The sequence below is a fragment of the Phytophthora ramorum genome (assembly GCF_020800215.1).
Source record: "Phytophthora ramorum isolate Pr-102 chromosome Unknown Phyram_PR-102_s0008, whole genome shotgun sequence".
Taxonomy (NCBI): domain Eukaryota; phylum Oomycota; class Peronosporomycetes; order Peronosporales; family Peronosporaceae; genus Phytophthora; species Phytophthora ramorum.
In genome coordinates this window covers 2,668,230-2,691,357 of record NW_027150654.1, presented here as the reverse complement: position 1 = coordinate 2,691,357, position 23,128 = coordinate 2,668,230, and the positions used below count along the sequence as shown (strand labels likewise).

Genomic DNA, 23,128 nt, shown 5'->3' with positions numbered 1-23,128 from the left:
CGTTCGGTAGTGAGATTTTCTGCGTGTTCCTACACGACACCTCGGTCTAATGTATTCCGGCGACGCTTTTGCTTTTGCTTTCAATGTGACATGCGTCGCAAGGTTTTTCTTGTCGTTGGGAGAGCACCATTCCTTTGACTAGTCATCACCTTCAAATACTGAGCACAGGTGTGGCCCAACCGGTCGTGACAGGCTCGTAAACTCCCCACCCCGTCTGCCGCTGTGTACTTAACCACTGGTATGTCCTGTGGCAGCTTCGCTTGAGTTGTGCGGGCTCTGGTATCGAACATCCCGATGTCTTGAGCCGGGTATGCATGGATCACTTGCACATTATCTTTGAAGACGCTGTAGATTCTCGTAATCTACCTCGAAACCCTGCTCTAGAGCGAACCCCATCGAGAAAAGGCTATGCCTGGCTCCTGGGACGTACAAGACGCCATCAATGAAGAGATTAACTGAACGTCCGTCGACCACAGACGTTATCTTGACGGTTCCTATTCCTTAGGCTTGCGTAGCCATTGAGTGTGCAACTCTGTACACATCTGCGGCGATATTCTCAGGCACAATATCCTCCATGTGGACAAAACTATCTAGCTCTTTAACAATATGCGCGTTTGAGCCAGTGTCAAAACACCACCAAGCGTGACTGGGTGAGACGATAGGGACTCCACTTACTTCCGATCCATCGTCGATCTGAGTACGTACATCCACACCCGAGTTGAACGCTTCCTCAATTGCACTTGCCACAATTCCTGGCTCGTTGTGAGTGGCAACTTGGCCTCTCAGGCCACTATGTGTGAAGTTGGATTGGTTCTTACGCTGACCTCCCTGTGACGCGCGGTTAGGACAGTTTACCTTGAAATGTCCAGGTTGGCCGCACCGGAAACAGGTTCTGCCCTCCGCACGGTCATTTGACCCACCCGTTTCTGGGCGACGACTATCTCCATGTTCTCGTCCACCACCACCTTGGCCACCACCATGATGCTGACTCGCACCATTTCCAGGACCAGCACCAGGTCGTCAGCCCCCAGGCTTTCCACGTCCTTCAGCGCTGCGCTCATTTCCTCGGCGTCGTGACTGCCGGTCAGCAGCCTCCTCGATCAACACCCGTAGTCCTTCCGGCGTTAGAGTGCCGCCTTGGCCACCGTATTTTACCGCGCCCCTGAGTTGCTCGAATTCGCACTGGTCAGGTAAGCTCTCCAGCATCATAGACTTCATGTTGATGTTGTTGACTTCGTAACCATAGCTTGCCAATTCTGTTTTCAGACTGAACATCGCCCCCAGCTGAACATTTCAGGAGTTTCAGCTCCTCCGAGAGACGCAGGATCGTGCTCTCACGAATCGCTGCGTTTTGTCTCTTCTCGCAGAGTTCACAGAGCGCGGCCCACATTTCCGTTCCGGTCTCATGGTGGTCGACTTGTTGCAGCCTGTTCGATGGCAGCGTAGTACCTATCATTCGCATTATCTTGCACTGCTTCTTGTCGAAAGCAGCCTTGGACTCCTGGCTGGTGAGTTCCGCTCGCGTTAACTTGCCTTCGGCGATCTCCAATAACTCGTGTTCCCGGAAGATCGTCCTCATTATCCACTTGTAACGCCGCCAGTCCTTGCCATCCCAGCCGTATGGCAGCCCTTCAGTCTTCGTCTCGCTGTTCATCCTACTGAGCTTAGAACACGAGTCCTTTTGGGCTCATAACCCTGTTGAAAGTCGAATCCTGTGTAGTCTAGATAAGTAGCGGTGAGGATGGAGATGTGAGCTGGGTCTTGAGACAGCATAACTGCTGTATTCTGCCACCAGGCGCTTTCCTGGTGGTTACGCCTACAGCTACCTCTCTTGATTCTTCTCATGTAACGACCCCCGTTGTGACGGGAGTCACACAGCACCTTGCGCTCGAGGAAGTGCTAGGAGTATACAAACTCCAAGTGAACGACGGTTCACTAGTTCCCGGTCTTGGGGAACGGTTGACTTAGACAACGTAGTTTATAGACTGATATATTTATAGTTAGTTACCTAGAGATCATCTTGCAATACAATTCCTAAGTCAACTATAGTTTATCCTATATGTTGTGGCTGTGAGCCACCACCACGTGTCAGTGGTGTTGGATACACCATGTACCCAACTCGGAAGAGTGACGGGCACTCTTCAGGTAACCCCGTTACACCTGTGGGCCGAGATATGCAGGTGGCTCAGTATAGCCACTTCAACATGCACCATCCCACGATTGGGATTTCAACAAAGTTTAACTATACCGGTACGGGTAACACTTAGCTAAACTCGACAGGTAACCCTAGCAAAGACGCGAGATACGATGTGCTAGCTTAGGCGGTCCTAATGTAGGTACATTACCCAGTTTCGGAAATCGATATGGCTGAGGAAGAATCGACTTTCAAGTTGAAGAGGATGCCGCCGTTGCTGTTGCGGCTGCTGCTCCACATGGCCGCGGCGCTGTTGCTGACCGCGCGCAGCTCGCAGTTGGGTGGGGCGCTGCACCCGTTCGAGCGTGCCCTGACCAACGACTGGGTGCGGCTGCTTTTCTACGTGGAGACGGCGGACGCTCACGTGACCCTGCCGCATTTCCTGCTCGAAGTGGAGGAGGAGGTGGCGGCCAACGTGGACGACGAGTTCTTCGGCGGAGGATTTGCGGCGCGGGCGTCGGCGCTGCCTGTGGGGGCGCTTTTCACCATCCACGAGACGCGCCAGCACGTGCACGGGGCCGTGGCCAACTACTTTCGACTGGCGGACGTGGCGCTAGACGCGTATCTCGTGTCGGGCAACGAGTCGGATCCGCTGCTGCTGCCGCCTCCGCTGCTCACAGTGCGCGCGGATGTAGGGGACGAGACGCTGGACAGAGGCTACAACATTACGAACGAGAGCAGCAGCGAGCAGTGGCCGGCGCCGCTGCGGATGGGGGGAGACGCCGCTGGTCAACAGGAGACGAGGCGGTTCTTCGACGAGTTGGACGCCATGGAGCTCAGATTAGTGGTGGGTATGAGGAGGAAGGAGATGAAGAGCGCTGGGGTGCAAGTGGAGAAGCTGTTCGAGTGGAGGGTCGTGATGCGCTATGACCTACTGAACCAAGGCCATTTGGAAGTCACCATGAACTACGACCTTGTCCATGTACCGCTCCTCGAGGGGACGAGGGAGGACGAAGGAGAAGAGGACATGCCCCCCGTGCTGCTGGACACAAGTGTCATATTTAATTGGATCACGCTGACGGTGATCGGTCTGTACCAGGTATGCTGCTATTTGATGGGTTCGTTGCTTCTTATTGAGGAATAACATGTGATGGCTACACTTTACAGGCGGCCGAGTTCTCGCTGAAGTGGACAGCTATCAAGGCTACCGCCGCTCAAGACCCAGACTACTCCCCTCGCTCTATCAGACGCCTACTCGCACTCGCTCTGAGAGTAGGCGCGGCCAAAGACTTTTGGTTCTGGTTCGTCATTGCTGTCAATTTTGTGACCGTGGCATGTCTACTGGCGACGTGGCGTCATGCCTACCGACTTTCGTTGAACGACACGCTGTGCTTTACGTTCGCCTCTTGCTGTGCATTGCAGTGGGGCAGTCTCGTGAGGTATCTGCAGGTGAACACGCGGTTTCACATCCTGGGACTCACACTGCGCCGCGGATTGCCTCGAGTGATACAATTTCTGGTCGGTGTCCTGCCGATTTTTGTGGGGTTTGTACTATTCGGGACGGTCATGTTCGGTGCCAAGGTGCCTCGATTCCAGAGCGCGAGTGCGACGGCCACCACGCTTTTTTCCGTCGCAAATGGCGACGAAATTCATGACACTTTTAACGACGTTGCGTACACGCCGTGGATCGGTCAGATCTACGTGTACAGCTACATGATCCTCTTCAGCTACGTTGTGTTAATGGTGTGCATCGGTATCATTGAAGATGCCTTTTTCTCTGCTGTTTTTCCGGCTTCGTGGCCTACGCCGGGCAAGACTCGGCATGAAGTGCGTCAGAATCCGGGTGCAGGGCAGAACCACTACCACGAGGACGTACGCTGATGGCACCCGAGTTGAAAGGCGATGGCTTAAGTGAATTCGTTTAATTCTACACGGAGGCTTGAGTGTTGTGGCATTCGGTCGTCACCGAGGTCAATTTTTCTGGGTAGTCGCTGTAGGCGAACACATCAGCCGTTGTCGTACACGATGAATGCCTGTAGAAATATGTTCTGATGATTTCATGACGCCACCATCTTCAAACCTGTCAAGTTTGCTGCAGCAGACGCTTAGGATGTAAGGGGGCCAAGACGGCGAGTACGATGGGCAGGGGGTGAATGCGGAGGTTAATAGGACTGATGCTGTTGAGCTGCAGCATGTGGGCGTTCCGTAAAAGATGAAGCATGCAGAACGTATGCCACCCTCAACTCCAGTGTGGCGTATACAAGGGGAACTACTCATGTGGGTGCGATTCTGGCGACCCTCTGATTGTGGGGCCTCCGAAAGGTGGGGACGTATTGGTTGGCATGGTGAGCTGGCCCAAGGACGATACCCGCTGCCGTGAAGGTTACTATGGTGTTTATGATTCGATGGCAAGTCTGCCATTACATACTTCTGGTAAACAAATAAGGCGCTTCGAGTGAGTCTGCGTATTGGAGTCTACCAATTTACTGGATAAGTGAGCTACTTTCATCACGGCTGGTAGCAGATGCAGTTGCAAGGGGTCTACCTTTTGGTTGATCTGTCTATTGAGAAACGCCACACGGCATTTATCCGGCAATAAAGAAAGCGCTGGTATGCTGCGTTAGCTTCAGCTGTACCACCGATGGGCTTAGTGCTCAGTGGAAACACTCGCCGCTGGTAATCAACTTGATCCAGTCACGACCGATTGGCATGCGAGAGTAGTAGCTTGGGTAGCCAGGCTTTTTGCAATCGTCGCCCCAGCTGACAGAGCCAACCAGAATGTCGCCATCGGGGCGTTCAAGGATGAGTGGGCCACCGTAGTCGCCTGTGCAGGAGCTCTGGTTTCGACGGGTGCTGAGCACATCATCGTCTCGTCCACGGACGTCTGCTTGAAACACTCTTCGTTGCTGACCAGATGAACATCAGCGCGCTGTAGTTCATGAGCGTCTTGGCCATCACCTCCAGTGTTGTACCAACCCAGTTTGGTCACTATTTCGCCGTCTTTGATATCCGAGCCATCTGCCGCAGCGAGCTTGATAGGGGTGAACGAACTGGGTCGCTCCAGCTCCAAGACCACGAAGTCGTACGAGTATTGGGAGTTCTCAGAGTTGTTGGGGTGGCTCATGATTGCCACGACCTTGATCTGCTCGCCGTCTTCAGCGCCGTTGTTGTAGTGCGAGCCGACCGAAGCATACCGAATGTCGGCGCCAATGCAACCTCTTCCAGTCAAAATGTGCTTTGGGGTGATGAGGGTGCCCGCGCAGAAGTTGCTGTGCGTTGCGTTGACCCGCAGACTCGCGACGTACGTCTTGGTGCCGATCGGGACGGTACTGTTCTTGGTTGTCAGAGAGGTGCCGATGCCGTCACTGGAGATATTCCCCGGGACGAGGTCGGCAACCGAAACATTGTAGGAGTTGGAGCCATCTTCAGCGTTTGCCACCAAGGAGCTCACAGCGAGCGCAACGGAGGCGACGGAGAGAATCACCGACAGTAGCTTCATTACGATTTGAGGAAGAGACAGTGAGGTGAGATGAAGACAAGGAAATTCCGAATGACCGAGTGGCCTCCTCGACTTGAGATGTGTTCTGGACGAGCGAGTGGGGGTGGATTGCGTCTGTCATCTTTGCACGCACAGGATAACGTTTTATCTGATTGTTCAGCAGGACATCCATCGTGCGCTTTGCACTTCAACAATCAAGTGCAAACGGACCCAGCCCCCGTTTTGCTTGAACTACCAACGGACTGAGCTCCCAATTGCCGGACAAGTATCGCAAGCAATCGCGAATGCCGAACACTATACCGATCTCACCTCCACCCAGAGCTGTTTGCAGGCCCAGCCCACGAGTCCCAGCACACTTCGGATCCTGTCATCCACGAACACAAAGTAACTTGTTCGTCAAGATGAAGCCGATCGCCGCCATCACCACCGCGTTGGCCTGTGTTGCCTCCACAACCACCACACTTGGAAGCCACGTCGAGCGCGAACTTATCCTCAGTGGCGAAGTCGTCCCCGTCGGAGCCAAGACGTACGTCGCCGGCCTGCGCATCGACAGAGACTCCAACAGTTTGTGCGGTGGCTCGCTCATCACCCCCACCCACGTACTCACTGCCTCGCATTGCGCACTCTACGGCTTCCACTGGGTCTCGATCGGCGATCACTACCGAAATGGCACTCAAAGCGGCGAGCAGATCAAGATCGTGTCACTGATGAACCACCCGAACTACTCCGAGCACGTCAAATACGCGGACGACTTTATGGTGGTGGAGCTTGAGAGACCAAGCAAATATGCCCCCGTGAAGCTTGCAGCAGCTGACGATTCGGACTTCAAGGCCGGCAAGATGGCGACCACGATGGGGTGGGGAACAAACGCAGAGGTTGGCGGGAATTTCTCCTACGAGTTGCAGGCTGTGGATGTCCCGTTGACGAGCGACGAGGCTTGCGCAGCGTACGCTACCGTGGATTCCAGCATGGTGTGTGCCGGCGGAGTTGCGAACCGGGACTCTTGCGAGGGAGACTCTGGTGGTCCTCTCATTGTCGAGTCTTCTACTGGGGAGGACGTGCTGGTCGGCATCACTGGATGGGCGAAGGACGATGCCTGCGGGCGTGAAGGCTACTACGGTGTGTACTCTCGAGTGTCGAGCGCTCAAGCGTGGATTGAGACCATCACTGGTGGGGACGGCACGTGTCGTCCGTAGATAAGGTTGCCTTCAACCTGTAGATATTTCAATCTAGATACCATTTTTGATTGAACGATGTTTTTTCAGTTTATCCTATAAATGTAGAAGCTGTGCTCGACGTGCGCCATTCCGGATCAGACACTGCCAGACGCATGGCGGACTCCCCCAGCGAGCTCCCGAGCGATGGCATCCGCGGTCGCAACAAGAAACAGGACGCGGCTGTGGATATGGAGAGCGGCGGCGCAAGTCTCCCAAGCCCAAGCGTAGCCGACACCTCGGACAGTTCCACTACAGAGGACACAGACTCCCTTTACTCGGTGAGTTCGACCCCTGACAAGGACAAGAAGAAGAAGAAGGCCGCAGCTCTCTCCATCGTCCAGCCAGTCGTCCACTGGGGAAAATCCATGCGCCTGCAGTTCGGTGATGGCCTGTTGCTCCAAATCTTCTTCGTCTACTTCACGCAGGGCATCCGCAGCACGCTCTGCTCGCTGGGCACGAGCTACTACCTGAACGAGACGCTAGCACTGCCCCCGGCGCAGTCCGAGTCGCTGCGCGCCACCGCCGCCATCCCGTGGATCATCAAGCCGCTCTACGGGATGCTCTCGGACAGCGTCCCCATCTGGGGCACGCGCCGCAAGTCCTACCTGCTCATCTTCAGCGCCGTCTCGGCCGCCGCCTACTTGGCGCTCTCCGTGCCTGGCCTCGTCACAACGTACGAGAGCGCGCTCGTGGCTTTAGTGGTCGCGAGTCTCGGCATCGCCTTTTGCGACGTCGTCATCGACGGGAAAGTCGTCGAGGCCGCACGCAGCGAGCGCGAGGACATGGCCGGCAACCTGCAGACGCTATCGTGGATCTCGCTGTCGGTCGGCTCCGTGCTGGGCTCGATGGTGTCCGGCTACGCACTCAACACGTTCGGCCCCATGGGCGTCTTCTTCCTTTCGGCCATGGGGCCGCTGTCCGTGGTGCTGATCTCCATCAAGATCCCGGAGGAGACGTTCGTGCCGCAAGGATACCTCGGCTTCTTCCGAACCGTGCAGGACCAATGCCGCGCCCTCGCGACGGTGGTGGTGGACCCCATCTGCTGGCGCCCCATGCTGTGGATCTTCCTATCGAACGCGCTGCCCCCCAGTGTGGGCGAGGCCATGTTCAGCTTCAAGACGGCCGAGCTGGGCTTCTCCAAGTCCTTCTTGGGCTTCATCTCGACGGTGGGCAGCTTTACGCTGCTGGGCACCACCGCGCTCTACAACGCCTACTTCCGGGACATGCCCTTCCGCCGCATGTTCTTCCGCATCCAGTTGGCGTCCGCCTGCGTGTCGCTCGCCGAGTTCATGCTCGTCTCTCGTCTGAACATGGCCTTTGGCATCGGCGATCGGTTCTTCATCTTCGGTGACGAGATCCTCTCGGACGTGGTCGCGCGCCTCAAGCACATGCCGTCGCTCGTGCTGTGCGCCAAGATCTGCCCGCCAGGCATCGAGGGCACCATGTTCGCGCTGCTCATGTCCATCTACAACTTCTCGTGGTCGGTGGCCTCGTACGGCGGCTCGTGGCTCTGCAGTTATCTGCAGATTTCCAAGACCGACTTCGCGGGTCTCGCCACGGCCGTGACCATCCGCAGCGTGGCGAAGGTGGTGCCGCTCTTCCTGCTCTTCATGGTGCCGGCCACTACGAGCATCAGCAGCTCGTCGCTGGCGTCCAAGGCCAAAACGACCAGGAAGCAGAGCGAGGGCAGCAGCGACAGCGATGGACCCGCCATCGACCTCAAGGTGCAGGCCTAAAAGCGCAGGCTAGATTTGTATGTGCATTTGTGACTGTCTTCGTGCTGTGAGTCAGCTCACTGACGCAGTGATAATTAGGCACCGCGTGTCACAATCGTGGGTAAATTCCCGTACTCAATCCAAGTGAAACGATGTGATATCAGGCGCCTCAAAAGTATCCGCCGTCTTGGACCGCAGTCACTATCCAATTTCCCTCTTCGAGCGCAAGCGCCCCCACTCCTCGCCATGCTGAACCTGTACCCACCCGCGAACCACGCCGTGTACAACGGCGCGTCGCTCAACTTCGCGCCGGGGATCGACGCCGCGTGCCAGGCCATCCACGACGCGTGCAAGGGGCTGGGCACGGACGAGCAGGGGCTCATCGCCGCGCTGGGCACCAAGTCGGCGGACCAGCGCTTCCTCATCTCGGTGCGCTACCAGCAGCTCTTCGGCAAGGAGCTCAAGAAGGTGCTCAAGAGCGAGACGTCGGGCGACTTCGGCCACCTGCTGCAGCTCATCGCGCGGCCGCTGCCCGAGGCCGACGCCGCCATCCTCCGCAAGGCCACCAAAGGTCTGGGCACCAAGGAGAAGCTCATCTTCCCCGTCGTCATGGGCCGCACCAACGTGGAGATGGGCATCCTCAAGAAGACGTACTTTGACAAGTACAACAAGGACCTGGGCTCTGTCATGGACAGCGAGCTGGGCGGCGACCTCAAGAGCGCCGTACTGGCCTCTCTGCAGGCGCCTCTGGAGGACTTCAACCCTGCCGTCCACACCCCACAGAAGGCGGAGGCAGACGCCGAGGCCCTCTACAAGGCCGGCGAGGGCCGCATGGGCACCAAGGAGCGCGAGTTCATCAACATACTGGTCACCTGCCCGCCGCAGCATCTGCGCGCCGTCAACGCCGCGTATGAGAAGAAGCACAAGCACGACATCGCCCACGCGGTCAAAAAGGAGTTCGGAGGCGACGCAGAGGACGCGCTGCTCTTCCTCGTGCGCATGGTGCTGGAGCCGCTGGTGCTGCTCTCGGAGCTCTTTGAGAATACGATGAAGGGCTTCGGCACGGACGAGAACGCGCTGAGCGCGGCGCTCGTGCGCTACCACCTGGTGCTGCGCGACATCCGACCCGTGTACAAGAAGACGTACGGCAAGGACCTGCGAGACCGCATCCAGGGCGAAGTCAGTGGCGACTACGGCAAACTGGTGCTGGCCGTGTTCGACTCGCCGACCCACTAAGCGGGGGAACGCATCAACTAACTAGCAGGAGGGAGGCACCTTTCGTTTTTACCTTCATTTGATCCAGTGTGCTGCAGCCAGCAGTATCGTTTGAAGTCATTTATCTTTCTTTTGTGTCATGTGTTGGTTAAGATCAAAGTTCGGCCCTGGTCTTAAAACTTCGAGAGAGATTGTGGGCAGGAATGTGGCGAAACTCGTCTACGAAAGGTGCGATCTGTCCCATCCGAGTGGAGCGCTGATGAAGGTAGTGTGTACGGTAGTGATGAACTGGAGGCTGTAAGCGCGTTGAGTTCGTACAGCAACTAGCCTCGCAACGTCCTAAACAGTGTGCCGAAGCAACAATACAGAGCATGAGTGGGTACAGCGCCCCTCGCCAATGCGAGCACAGCCTCTGCTGCGCATGTACGCCTTTAGAGGTTAATGGCTACATGTTAAGGTCGCCTTAAGTGCGCACTTTGAGAAAGGCGCTGGCCATGACGGACGAGTCTGCGCCTCCTCCGCCGCCTCCTGCGTCGCCCCCTCCGCCCCTGGAGACGACGATCGGCAAGTACATCGCCCGCTTCCGCTTCGAGAAGCCGCAGCCCCGAGAGGCGCGCGTGGCGGCCCAGCGCAGCGACTTCTGGTGGACGAAATCCCCTCGGTACTCGCCCAGTGCGTCGCCTGCGTCCACGTGGGCGTCCGGCGGCGTCTTCCGCTTCCCCGAGGAGGAAGAAGACGGGGTTAGTGATGCATTTACGGAAGAAGAGGAGAAAAGGAGTAACATTCGGGAGGTGAGCGATGTCGACAGCGTCGAGAGCAAGTTGCGACGGCGTTTGGGCGTCTACAGCAGCGAAGAGGGACAGAAATTAACGACCAGCACGTCAGTGGACGCTCTGCAGTCGTGGGGCTCTGCGGAGTGGAGTTCGGAGGAGTTCGAGGAAGAAGAGGGGGAAGAGGGGGAAGAGGCGGGGGGTGAAGACCCCGAGGAGGTCATTGCAAGGGTGCGGAAGCGTCTCGGGTGGGGTGCCACGACGTCCACTGTGGCTGCTACTGCGAGGTTGAAGCCGATAGAGTTGAAGCTGTCGATGGATCAAGAGGAGAAGAGGGGACGACTGAAGCCTCCGTCGTCACCTGGTTCTTACACAAGGGGGGAGTCGCTAAACAGTTTTGGATACTCGTCGGTAGAACGAGGACGGTTTGAGGAAGCGTCTTCTATGGGTAGTGCTGGAGCTAAGGAGGAGAAGGAGGAAGAAGAGCAGTGGGTATCAGTCACTAAAAGCGAGGAGAAAATTGCTGGAAGTGTCAGCTCGCTAGGAGAAAGTGATACGCAGAGTCGACGGACTGAACCATCGCCGTTAGAATTCACAGCCACGGAGCCACACTCCAGCAACTCGTCGGTGAATTATCGCCAGGAATCTGCAGCCCGTGAAGAGCTTGGCGACGACCAAATTGCACCCGTGAATGAAAGTTGCGGTGCGGATGTACAAACCGAAGAGAAGGACTCGATTTCGTGTGACTGTAAAACAGAAGGTGAGCTTAAGGAAGAGCTCCGATTCCAAAGCGAGGTACAGGAAGAGAGTGCAGCTGAGCAAGTGGAAGAGCTGCCTTTACTACCGACCGCAAGCCCTGCACGACCAGAAGCAGCGTTGGAGTCAGCCAGATCATCGTCAGAAGGTATCGTTTCTGGTCGTTCTCACAGGTCGAGTTCATCCCCTCGTGAAGAAGGCGAGAAGACCCCAACCGAGACAACCAAGACGCTCGACAGCCTTGTGAGTTTGGTGGTGCATTCGTGGGAAAATGATTTTTTCTTGGGATCTCCCGGCGAAGAGCAGGATCCAGCTCCGGTAGACATGCGTGAAGACAGCCCTGCTAAAGATCAAAATCTTAGCGGGGCTGGTGATCTATGGGATGCAGCCAGCGCCTCAGCATCACCAAGCCTTCCACCCCTCACAAGGGGCAACAGTGATCAAGCTTCAACGAAGGGAGACCTGCACTCAGAAATTGTTCCGTCATCGGCCTTGCTAGCAGATAAGCCCAACGTTTCCTCCAACGAAACCGCGCAGATGGAGACACAGGAGGACGAAGAGGAAGATTGCGAGGTGCCTGGAGAAGAAGACGACCACATCGCTCAAATGCTTCTTGGACGAATCGCGCTACTTGAAGCAGCATTACGCCAGATCGACAGATGAAAGCTACTCTATTCTCTAGGATGTTATTACTCATTTCTCCAGATGAGCCCGTTCTTCTCGGTGTCGCGCACGGGCACAATCTCCTTCCGAGTGATAAATTTCTTCACTGGGGGTGTCAAAATGCTTGTCGTCGACGGAAAGGAGAAATCCTTCGGCTGTCCTGACGTGGCATCTCTACCAGCAAACTGATTGCTGTCCGAAGGTCTCAAAGTGCTCGCGAACGTGGCTGCAACACAGCCAACGTATTCTTCCTGATTGTGGATTGTGACGGGGGCCTTCTCAAGCGTCACGCGCTTTCCACTAGGCAGCGTCGCGTTCTTGACGATACGGATGGGCTTTGAATGAGCCGGACCTCTGAGAATATCGGAGATCTTGTCCAGCTGAGACGGCTTTTCTCGAGGCAGGCTGCAAATATTCCCATGAGCAAGGAACTTCAGTTGCTTTTTGTCGACTACAAGGCGGCGTTCCCACTCGTCTTGCTCTTTCTTCAGAGCCTCCTCCATTTCAAGACGGAGGCCGTCACCACAGAGATGCACACTCTTGAAGTACTCTGCATTCACCGTGCCGTCGCCATTTGTCCCTCCGAATACCATGTCCTTGGAGGGCAGCGTGGAGAATTCGGGTCCCTTTCCGCTTCCAAGCTCGCCCGATCCTCGTGATACAGGTTTTGGATGATTGACATTGTCGACAAACGGCTGCCGAAGGTCTTCGCGGCGAGCTTCACTTGGAGCATTAACGTGTTTGTAGTATTCGCCCGGCTGACGAGGTGCTGGATAGATGAATCCACGCTGCGTAGTCCACTTCTTGCGGTCCTCCAGCTCTTCCGTTTGTTGCAGTGCCTCCGGGTTGACCATGCTGAGTGCAAGCGACTGGAAATCACGGCTATACGTATACGTGGCATGACGGTCCTTGGCCAACCTGTCGCGCTGTTTTTCCTGGAGGGCGTCTTGGGTCTGTGCGCATGAAGCGAAACAATGGCTAAGAACAGGTTTGACACTGCAGATGATGTGTAGCAGGGCACGTACCCGAAGCTTCTGACCGCTATACAGGTAGACTGGTGCCTGGGACTTGTCCTCCAGCATTTCAGCAATCTGCTTCCTCTCCATGTACTCCGCCTGGAGCTGGTTTGAGTGCTTCTTGCGCTCTACTAGGAAGTTTTTCTCGACTCGACTTTGGCGGGACTGCTCGAAGCTGGCGTTTGTCGAGTCTGTTGGCGCTTTTAGCTTGTTGGCGCGGTGCCTGGTAGACCCGGCTGTATGCTGCCCAACATTTGCTTCTTCCGCAAGATTGTTGAGCTCAGAACTCGACGAGACACGGGATTTGCCACCGCTCGTGCCGTGGATGTCTTCCAGTGTGATGCTTTCTCCGTACTTGCTTTCGATCTCGAGCAACATTTGAGCGGTGGGGAAGAGGTCGAGGTGCTTCACTTCTACCAGCCGTTGGACTTGCCGCATATCTGTTAGCCGAGTCAGGGCTTGGTGGCAGTTTTCAGAGACTTTGGCTCGCATGTATATGTCGGATGTTGTCATCAGAAGAGGGAGTGGGTAGCGGAGCTTGATCCGCTTCAAATCGATCTCAAAGATCGTGTACAGCCGCCGCGTGAAACGAAGCTCGTCATTGCAGAACATCCGATATCCCTGCGGGTCGTTCAGTCCCTTTCGTTGAAGCTGCTCATGCAAGTACTCCATACCTTTGTCCGCGAGGCCCTCCAGAATGATCATGCGAAATTGGCTATCGATGATTTGCGTGCCAGTGATCACATCCAACGCGCCACACTCACAGTCCATCTTCTCGGCTTCAGTCATTTGATACGACCGGATGGGGACGCCTGGGAGAGCCTTCAAGTTGACGGTGGTCATGGCTTTCGTGACTTCGCCCAGCGTAACGTTGTCTTTATACGGAATGATCACAACGATTCTAGAGAATTTCAGCGACTTGCGGTCACCGACTGAGGCCGTGTTCTCGCTGTCGATCTGCGTGGTTTGTGCTCCCGTGCTTCCACCATCTACTGTTTCAATTGGAGATTGCAGCGTCACGTGTATGCTGAGCGAAGCACCAGTAGATACGTATGCGCCGGGTTCACGAATGACCTTTTCTAGTGGTGACAAGTCGACGGTTGCTGGGAGTTCGCTCTCTTCACTGAGGATGGCTGTGCCAAGGGGGCTAGCACGCCGCTTCATGGCAATGATGTCTGTCGTGAGCTTTATGGTCGTGTACGGTCTGTCGGAGTCTGTCTTCATACCACCCATCCGTTGTTTTGCAGTATTGAGAAGCTCCGTGAGTCGAAACCTGGCCAGCCCATACGGAAAGAGTCGACCAGCGTTCGTGAGAATCATTCGCCAATCGCTTCGCGCAATGTCGTCAACTTCCGGCAACTCTATCGGCTTAGCTGCAACTGGCGGCGTAGTTGCAGTGGGGTGGCTTGCGTCATTGCTGCGAGGAGTGCTATGGAGTGAAGTAATGGTGGATGGATGGTCCTGCTGTTGACTAGGATCAACCCCTGTCGTGTACAAGCTCTCCCATTTCATTCGGTATCGTGCCAGTGTTTCTTCCTGCTTCAAGTCTCGATCTCGTATCTCAACAGTCAGCGCTGCAAAACGAATCGCATCAACAAGCTCCAATGACTCGAAGCGACCGCACAGCAGCGTCACGCTAGCATTCCATCGGGCTGTCGCGCTCTGGCAAGTCGCCACACAAAGTGTCAAAGTTAGATGCATCCGATGGGTAATGCAGTGGGCGATGCTTTCTTACCTGACGCTGCCCTGGAGTCAACAACAGGCGAGGGAGTGAGGGAGGATGAACGGAAGGAGTAGTCCCCACACTACCAGACAGACGCAGCTGGTCTGGAAAGAAGTGGATCAACGCGAAAGTTGGTTTGCAGTAGCGATGAAGCGGAGAGTGAGGCGACGCTGTTCCAACCCCTTGGCTGACGGCACCAGGAAGTCGGCGTGCAGTCCCGACGGTGATTGTGAGAGGGTTGAGCTTTTTCAGTAGCTCACCCGTTAGCAGTGGCTGATCGACAGAGACCTGGATGGAAAGGTAGTTGAGGCCAGACGCCGATGGCATTAAACAGAGACTCGAGGCCGCGTGCTGCATTTCTCTGGAGGGCTGTTTTGATCCGAAGACGGAATCACCGAAGCACGCCGGGCTCTCGGCCCACTCCTGTTTCACGTGGAGGGCGCCTGAAAGCAAACTGCTGACGTCCATTTCGTACAGTCCGGCAAAAGCTTTTGGAGTGAATTGAACGGCAAGTGGTGTCACTGTCGCTGCTGCCGCTGGTGTTTTGGCTGTGGAGGGCTTAGCCTCTTTTCCTGAGGCGTGAGGGGTGGCTCCAGTCCCTGCAAGTCCAGGGTGATCAAACAGGAAAAAGGACAAGATCGGATCGTCATCAATAGCCATCGCAAATGCTTCCGAGATGGCGACGTCAGCGAAGCTCTGCTCGTAGCGGAAAATCTGCGCAGACTCGTTGTTTTGTATGGGTATCCACCCGTGCCCCAACCCAATAGCGCTCGTCTGTTTCCTAGAGCCATCGAGAAAGCGGAAGCGAAATCCTGGCGCCTCGAAAGCGCCACTCTCCACGGCCGCGTCAATCTGCAGCGTGAAGGTGCATTTGCGCGCAGTCGACGGGTCGACCTCGTCGCTTTTGGCGGAGCCTTCAGCGGGCTTCATGTGGATGGTGGAGGTGGGAGCAATGCAACTGAAGTCGAGGAGCGAATGCAGGCGCCCGAGAGCGCAGTTGGCGAGAGCGATACCCAGGAATAACCAGGTGCGATGAAGCGGACGAAACCAGGTTTTGTTCGGTGGAGCTCTCAATGGAGTGAGCTCACACTAAGAATTCAGTAAACTGGGCCTGTCTTCGGTGGACACCTGTGCTCCATGGACGACGGCTGTGAACCTGATTGTGTTCTTCGGTGTTTGGTGAGTGTCCTCTGGCCTGAAATCACCGAAAGGCCCGAGTGGAAGCCGAACTCCGCTGGCATTATATCAGCATTGATTTCGTCATATTTGACGTGTTTAGGATACTTTGAACTAACATTTTGTTCATGCGCGCACGTTGAGCAAATCGCGCAGGGAGCTGTCGCTGAGATATTTGCGCACAGCCACGAGCGCCTCTAGCTGCACCGAGCGCAGGAACTCGCCCTTGAGCTGATCCAGTTGCTCCAGCCCTTCCTCTGCACCTGCCACTTTCCTATCCAGCCTCTCCTCCTCTGCGAGCCTCGGGTTGATGAGCTTGGCGAAGTGGAACATCTTGTAGTTGCTGAGCTTCTTGAGCACGCGCATGTCGTCGCTGTGCAGCTTCTCGCCGATGTAGCCTCGGATACTCTGGCCGTGGCGCAGTAGGATCGTGCCGTTCTCAATGAGCTTGAGCAGCCCCATGGTGTAGTTTTCCTCCTCCGACTTCCACCGACCCTTACGAAGAGGGCACATGAGTGCGTAGATGCTGGACGAGTCGAAGCCCACCTTGAGGAACGTCGCGACCCAGTCGATCTCGTCGTGGCGATTGCGCACGAGGCTCTTTGACTTTAGAAACTCCTTGGACTTGAGCACCAGCTCGCGGTTTTCTACCTTGGCTTTGGTGCGAGGAGCTGCAACTGCTGGTGGTGGTGCGCTAGTTTGTATTCTAGTCACGCTACCACTCCCGTTGTAGCTACTCCGTGGTCTGGTAGTAGCAAGAGAGTCGGTCTTTTCAAAGTTTCCTCGGACGTAACGCCGTCGAGGAGCGGGCTGCGTCGTGTGCTCCATGGAGAGGGAATAGCGCGACTGCATGAGTGGCTTTGACGTTTCTAACACCGCGAGTCCGTACTCAGCCTCATACAGCGGTTGTCTAGACGGAGTCGGTGGCGTAAGAGAAGGAGATACGCGACGGCGCTTTGGAGCTGCCAGCTCAAGTTCGTCCTCCTCGTAGTAGGCTGGACGTGAGGGAGACACCTGGCTGTGGTATCTCGAGAGTTTCCTAGGTAGCTCTGTACGGTAGTGAGGGACGACTGGGGTCTCGGCCGGGATGTGGATCTCGTGGATCTTGTGGGGGTCGACGCTGTGCTGGTAGAACAGCCGGCGACGCTCTACCGGGTCGTGACCCCTGGAGTCCTTCGGTGGGTCTCGAGGCTGCATGTAGCGCGTCGAGATCTCGGCCGATGGGATGGCTCGTCTCGAGCTCAACTCCCGATGCACAGCACGCCGCATGGCACTGGAGACGGCGGGGATCCTTTGACCCCCGCCGTCAAAGGGAGCAGCTGGGGGCGGCGGCGTGTAGTGGTCCCAGTCCCTTGTACTGGCATGGACGGAGGGGCGACGCACTCGCAGCTGCTCGTCGTGCTGGGGCACGTACATGACGACTCGAGCCGCGTTTGCGACTCTGAGCGGTTCCTGACTAGGTGCATGGAGAGCTGCTGGTTCTTCTCTCCTTTTCAGCTCCTTGCTGCTGCTGTTTCCACTCAAGAGCGATGAGATCCGGGGCAGGACGGGGGCAAATTCATCTGAGACGTTTCTAAATCTGGAACTGGGAAGGAGGTCGTCCGTCATTGGTCTCCACTGCTGCTGGCCGAAGTTCATGTCGTGCAGTGGCTGGAAGCGCTGGTCACGGCGCAGCGAGAGCCGCTCCATCCTCAGGACGACTTGCGCTCGAAGAGACTGCTTGAAGAATGAGCAGACTTGCTCCCATTTCGATTTAGACGTTTCCTCTGCCAGACTTCTGTCGAGTTCTTTTTGCGGCTCGTCTTTCTATTTCAGACTTGCGACCAGTGGAACGAAGATACCGTTCGTCTGCTGATGTGACTCAGGCTCCCCACTGTTCTGGCGGGTTAACGAGTGTTCTTTGCAGGACGAGGGCCCCACAGAGGGCGGCGGGAATTATAATAGCACGAGGGCGTGGTGACATGACAGTAAAGTCGCCCCCGAACGTCATTTGATGCTCCCTGTGCAGCCATATTTAGGGCGACGTGCTCCGTGGAGCGTGCAACGGCAGCAACGGCCGGCTGGTGCAGTCCACGCGCGACAACCGCTGAGTGAGCTGGGCTGAACTGGATTGCGGGAGGATAGTTCAGCAGACGCTTTTCCCTGCTTGAGGCTTTGCTTGCTGCTAAGTCTGTGCCTGCGGAGATATCTCGAGGAGGCAAACCTGATGAAAGCGACTTCGCACAGTCGAGTAACCACGAGCACGCCCCATCGCATCGCAGTTCTGCAGATGCGGAGATTGCTGAGGTGGCAATGCACATCAGCGATCGTCACGTTTACGGTGCGTTCAGTTACTGCGCCAAAACGCCTCACAAGATCAACAAAGAAATGGATTGACCGGTGCAGGCCCCAATTACGACCACCGCAATTGTGGACCACCGTAAACGGAAGAACTTCAAGCTGTCCAATTCTCATACACACGCATCAAAAGGCAACACGAAAGCCTACAAGTAACTTACGCGCAGGCTTTCGCGCATGGATTTCGTCGCACGCAAGCTAACTGTTTTTCCAGCGAAATTTGCTGCTGCTGGATAACCGAAGTGCTGCAGCCATGATACAAGTGAGCGTCAACGCGGTCAGTGATGGCATGCCCGCGTTGCCTTCACGTCGGCGATGGTGCTTATGTTAGCAGCTGACGAAAGTTAAGCGGACGTTTGCTCCCTCCATCCAAATCCCCGATTGTAGTTGACTTCGACAGGCCTGGACCAAAATATCACGCGGTTGCGTTTCATCTTGTCCACTCTGCATTTTGGTCTTCCACAGAAGATGATCTTCTGCACTAGGAAATAGGAATATTAACCAAAATGGACCCCCCCCCCCCCCCTGCACCGGGAAAGCCTTCCCTCGAGCAATGCACCATACCTAGCTATCGTTCAGGACTCTTTGCTCGAGCTGGAGAGCTCGAAGTAAATCAATCTCCAAATCTGCCCGAGCGATTGCGGCTCACTTCAAATACGGTTCAACCGTAGGCAGAGCCGCCGACGCCACCTAAATATGGGAGCATGTGACGATCTGTGGCAGCTTCACCTACCTCGTCCTACTATTCTCGTCCCTTCGCCAGAGCCATCGTCTCTATCGTCCTTCAATGCCAAGCTCAGGCTTTAAGTACTGGGACTGACTCAGTCCGAGCTTGAAGACGACTACGAAGTAGTACAAGTCTAGAACGACAAGAAAAAAAAAGTATTTTTCAAATCACGGGATAATACTATTAAAGTAGTAGCAGTGAGGATATTTATAGCAGTAATAATGATAACAAAATATCGTAGTATATATTTATAATATACATATGCGTTAGCCGAAGCATAAGTAGTATAAATAATATTACTACTACTCACCTTGGTGCAGAGCTCAATAATGGAGGATCCTGCAAACGCGGTCTCCTAAAAACCGTCATTATTTTCATATGGCATTGGTTGTGGCTTGGGCACTGGGAATGGAGGCAAGAAATAGCAGAACCACATGCCTAGAATAGTTTTCAATGTAGTACTAATAGCTCTCCTAACGGACAAATGTTGGCTACTAATTGACTAGCACTACTACTATCGATTTCACATGATAATATTATGCTTTATAGTCTATCAATATTTCTGATATATTAATGCTACCGGTTGTAGCAAATTGGTGCTGATATCGCTACCAACGCCCGACGAGCGTCGACCAGGTCAAGCAGACCACAAATGCAAGATCTGGCTGTAAGATCACTTCTACCCTCATTATTTGTATTCTTTCCGCTTGCAGTAAAGACTAAAGGCGACGAGTGATTTCATGTAGGTTCAATCCAGCCCTCTTTACCAATCCACAGACTGGAAACGCTCCAAGGAAGCCTGGGCCTCTCCCAGGTCCTTCTGCACCTTGATGCGCTTGTAGAAAATGGGGCAATCACGACTGGAGCACAACACGTCCTGGTGCAGACTGCCCTGGCAGTTCTGGCACTGCGTCCACAACCGAGCAAACAGGTGCTCGAGCTCGTTGACAGACTCAAGTTGCCGCGAAAACACCTCGGCTTCGCGCTCCACGCAGCTTCGGCAAAGTGCACCCTTGCCGTTCAACGGCGACTTGCAGCCTAAGCACTTGAGTTTCTTTACGGCGAAGTTCATCATGCCACCACTGTTCTGTTTCAGGACGGGCTTCGAGCGCTTGAGCGTGTGCGCACCGTTCAACAGGTCCGACTTGACCTTGCTCAGGCCAATAATGGGCTCGAAAATACGCTCCAGCGGGTTCTGCAGCTGCTGCTTCATGTAGTAGTCGCAGTCAATCGGGACATTGTTCTCCAGTGCGTACACAGGGTCCTCAGCCTTTTCATACAGCGGGGTAGCTTTGCCCTTGTCGATAATTACGTAAGCGATACGTTCGCCCAGCGCTGGGGCCGAGCCAGGATCGCGCTTGCGCATGCGCTCAGCTAACTCAGTGTGTGCTTGCTTGACCTTGTAGTCGTCCTGATCCACAGTCTTCTTCAAGCCCTTGGTGATCACTAGCAGCGAAATATCAATGCGGTTCTGCAGCAGATCCGAGATCACATTCTTCGTGTACGCAATGGCGTCAGGTACGTCGCGGTTGATAAGGATTTTGCGCAGCACGGATTCCACCATCCGTCGCACCAGCAGACAGTTATCACGACGCACCGTCTCAAGACCCTTCGAGTCTAGCTTGTCGTACTTTTCAGGCTTTGTCCACAGCAAACCAGCGTATCGCTTCTTGTTCATCAGAAGATACGGGAAGTACACCTTCTCGAACTCGAGCTTGATTGGGTCCGGGAAGATATCGGACACGCGCTTGGCAGCCTCTTCAGCCAGCGGCATGGCGTCTTCCACGGTGTCGACACCAAACTTAATCATCACAGAATCCGTGTCACCATAAACCACCTGTGCATCCGCCTTGTAGCCGTTGGCAATAGTGTACACTCGCTCGACTTCTTCACGCGTGCGGAACAGCAACTGACGACCGTACGCCGTCGTACTGGACGCGATAGGAATACAGGGCATCTGACCAACGATTGCGCCCGTGAAACCGTATACGGAGTTCGCACTCACCTTAAGAGCAAGCTGTCGACCATTCTGCACAGCCTTTTCCATCGGATCGGTAGCAGCGTTCATATCGCGCTTTGCTTTCTTTCGTGCAGCCAGCACTTCTTCGAGAATCAGTGGTAGGATGCCCTTCTTCTTCTTGCTCGTCACGAAAATATCACCTGAGGGAGACTTTTCATAATCACTCGGAGCCAGCTTGTCCACATCTCCTGGAGCGACCAGCGTGGAGTAGCAGAGGTTGAAGGCCTGCATGATAGACGGATACAGCGACGCAAAATCTAGAGTAGCGATCGGCACCGAGTAGAACGCCTTCTTGGGCTCAATCACTGTAGCACCCTCGTAACCTGCATCTTCGTTGTTCTGCGAGCGAGGTAGTGTCGGCACCACAAGTGACGCGTCCTTACACTTGCGAAGAAGCATGGAAAACACCTTAATCTGCTGCCCGCGCTCGATCAGGAAGTCGATTGGGACGCCGGCCACACGAGCCATTTCGATGTAATTGACGAGGTTGGAGAGCTTGTCCAACAGCCGGAGGGGCAAGTACGCATCTTTCAAGCAGTAGACAGCTAGACGATGGCGGTCATCGTCCGTGCCTCGCTGCAGGTCGCTAATAATTCCATGAGGCACGTCCTCCTTTTGTTGACCCAGGAAGGTGGCACTCACAGCATTCAGCGAGTACGAGCTCAGCTGCTGGCTACGACGCATGATCGGTAGCAGATCGAACATGCATCGCCCGTGGATCGTCGTCTTTACATTTTCGCTCTTGCCGTATTGCGCCGAGCTGAACGTCTTCTTTTCCATGTATGCCCCTCTGTGGTACCAATTACTCGTCAGTTCATCGATCAAGTCTCATCAGCTGAGTACATGTGAAAAGCAATACGTACGAGTGTGCCAGCCGGCCGAGAAGGTTGTAGTTCTGCAGCTTGAGCGCCTTGCCACGGTTGAGTACGTAGGGGATATCGAAGTTGGCGATATTGTACCCCGTGATGATATCCGGGTCCACTTCCTGCACGAAGCGAGCCCACTTTTCCAGCATGTCTCCTTCCTTCTCAAACTCTATCACGTGCGCTCCAACAATCGGCTTGCACGTGTCCAACACGAACACGTTGCGGATAATGGGCGCGTCCGACCCCTGTTCCTGCACGACGTTGGCAATCTGGATCACCGGGTCCTGCTCAGCTTCCGGGAAGTGGCCCTTTCTGCCCATACACTCAATATCAAAACTGAGGATGCGGAGCGGGGCGACCTTGCCCCACTTGCCTTCGGGCGCGTGGCTCACCAAGTTGTCGTACGTGATGTCGATCTCCAGCTGACACAGCGACTTCTTGTGGGCCGCGTCGCGTATCGAGTACGTGCCTTTAGGGGCTTCCACCCAGTTGCAGCCCTTGATGTCCTCGTCGATCATGAAGCGCAGGATGAACGGCACGTTGCTCTCGTACGTCTGGTAGCTGCGGAACTCGCAGCCGGGTAGCGTGAGTCCCGCCTCCAGCGCGCTGCGCAGCTTTGGCACGTAGCTGGGCATGCTCAGGAAGACCTTGAAGAGCGTCGTGTAGCGGTCGAACTGGTAGCCGTAGATCGACATCCTGTCGCGCACGACCTGGACGCCCACGACGCGCGCGTTGCCGCCGCTGTTTCGGTCCCGCTGGGCCACGGCGGCGTCCAGAGCCGCGCGCACGTCCCCGCAGCGGCCCTCATCGAAATCGTCGGGACACGCACAATAGAAATAGGGCAGCACGCCATGCACATGCATGAGGACGCTGTGGCCCTGGGCGGAGACGCCGTAGAGGCGAATGATGGCCGCGCTCTGGCCACTTTCGCCCGAGGCCTTGAGCCCAGGGACAGCTGCGCCCTTCTTGGGGTTCTGGCGCAGCGGCGGGCCGTCGTACATGTCGATGTCGATCCACTGGAAGGCGACCGAGTCCGACGACGAGTCCAGCGGCCCCAGAGGCTTGCGCGGCCACGAACTCGCCTTGGTGGAGATGGGCGCCATGTGCTCCAGGTCATCCGCGAATGTCGTGGGCTCCGCCTTGGCGCCGTGGACGCTCAGCCGCGGCTTCTTGGCGCCCGCGCTGCCCGCAGGCGCAGACTCGCGCTTGAGACCTGCCATTGCTGTAGTGAACGTCGTTTACCGCCAAACCTGGATGGTGTGGCGTACGTAAACTAGATGTACAGTGAGATAAT

At 55.6% G+C, this 23,128-nt stretch overlaps 9 protein-coding genes across 9 annotated transcripts; 5 read left to right on the top strand and 4 right to left on the bottom strand.

The window, feature by feature from the left end:
• Positions 1–2,399: 2,399 nt before the first annotated feature.
• KRP23_9747 (Mucolipin-3) lies at positions 2,400–4,015 on the top strand (the record flags this gene model as incomplete). The annotated part of the gene is made up of 2 exons (XM_067895341.1): positions 2,400–3,233; positions 3,302–4,015. The coding sequence occupies 2 exons, from the start codon at positions 2,400–2,402 to the stop codon at positions 4,013–4,015; spliced, it is 1,548 nt and encodes a 515-aa protein (XP_067742937.1).
• A 799-nt stretch (positions 4,016–4,814) lies between these two features.
• On the bottom strand, positions 4,815–5,633 carry KRP23_9746 (Glucanase inhibitor protein 4; the record flags this gene model as incomplete). The annotated part of the gene is made up of 1 exon (XM_067895340.1): positions 4,815–5,633. The coding sequence occupies one exon, from the start codon at positions 5,631–5,633 to the stop codon at positions 4,815–4,817; it is 819 nt and encodes a 272-aa protein (XP_067742936.1).
• A 401-nt stretch (positions 5,634–6,034) lies between these two features.
• KRP23_9745 (Glucanase inhibitor protein 3) lies at positions 6,035–6,829 on the top strand (the record flags this gene model as incomplete). The annotated part of the gene is made up of 1 exon (XM_067895339.1): positions 6,035–6,829. The coding sequence occupies one exon, from the start codon at positions 6,035–6,037 to the stop codon at positions 6,827–6,829; it is 795 nt and encodes a 264-aa protein (XP_067742935.1).
• A 134-nt stretch (positions 6,830–6,963) lies between these two features.
• Positions 6,964–8,586, top strand: KRP23_9744 (putative folate-biopterin transporter 2; the record flags this gene model as incomplete). The annotated part of the gene is made up of 1 exon (XM_067895337.1): positions 6,964–8,586. The coding sequence occupies one exon, from the start codon at positions 6,964–6,966 to the stop codon at positions 8,584–8,586; it is 1,623 nt and encodes a 540-aa protein (XP_067742934.1).
• Positions 8,587–8,811: 225 nt separating this feature from the next.
• Positions 8,812–9,801, top strand: KRP23_9743 (Annexin A3; the record flags this gene model as incomplete). Its single annotated transcript, XM_067895336.1, has 1 exon — positions 8,812–9,801. One exon carries the CDS (start codon positions 8,812–8,814, stop codon positions 9,799–9,801), a length of 990 nt encoding a protein of 329 aa, XP_067742933.1.
• A 473-nt stretch (positions 9,802–10,274) lies between these two features.
• KRP23_9742 (uncharacterized protein) lies at positions 10,275–11,969 on the top strand (the record flags this gene model as incomplete). Its single annotated transcript, XM_067895335.1, has 1 exon — positions 10,275–11,969. One exon carries the CDS (start codon positions 10,275–10,277, stop codon positions 11,967–11,969), a length of 1,695 nt encoding a protein of 564 aa, XP_067742932.1.
• A 26-nt stretch (positions 11,970–11,995) lies between these two features.
• KRP23_9741 (uncharacterized protein) lies at positions 11,996–15,638 on the bottom strand (the record flags this gene model as incomplete). Its single annotated transcript, XM_067895334.1, has 3 exons — positions 11,996–12,922; positions 12,995–14,647; positions 14,721–15,638. 3 exons carry the CDS (start codon positions 15,636–15,638, stop codon positions 11,996–11,998), a joined length of 3,498 nt encoding a protein of 1,165 aa, XP_067742931.1.
• Positions 15,639–16,010: 372 nt separating this feature from the next.
• On the bottom strand, positions 16,011–17,573 carry KRP23_9740 (uncharacterized protein; the record flags this gene model as incomplete). Its single annotated transcript, XM_067895333.1, has 1 exon — positions 16,011–17,573. One exon carries the CDS (start codon positions 17,571–17,573, stop codon positions 16,011–16,013), a length of 1,563 nt encoding a protein of 520 aa, XP_067742930.1.
• A 2,138-nt stretch (positions 17,574–19,711) lies between these two features.
• KRP23_9739 (DNA polymerase delta catalytic subunit) lies at positions 19,712–23,054 on the bottom strand (the record flags this gene model as incomplete). Its single annotated transcript, XM_067895332.1, has 2 exons — positions 19,712–21,758; positions 21,832–23,054. The coding sequence occupies 2 exons, from the start codon at positions 23,052–23,054 to the stop codon at positions 19,712–19,714; spliced, it is 3,270 nt and encodes a 1,089-aa protein (XP_067742929.1).
• Positions 23,055–23,128: the final 74 nt, after the last annotated feature.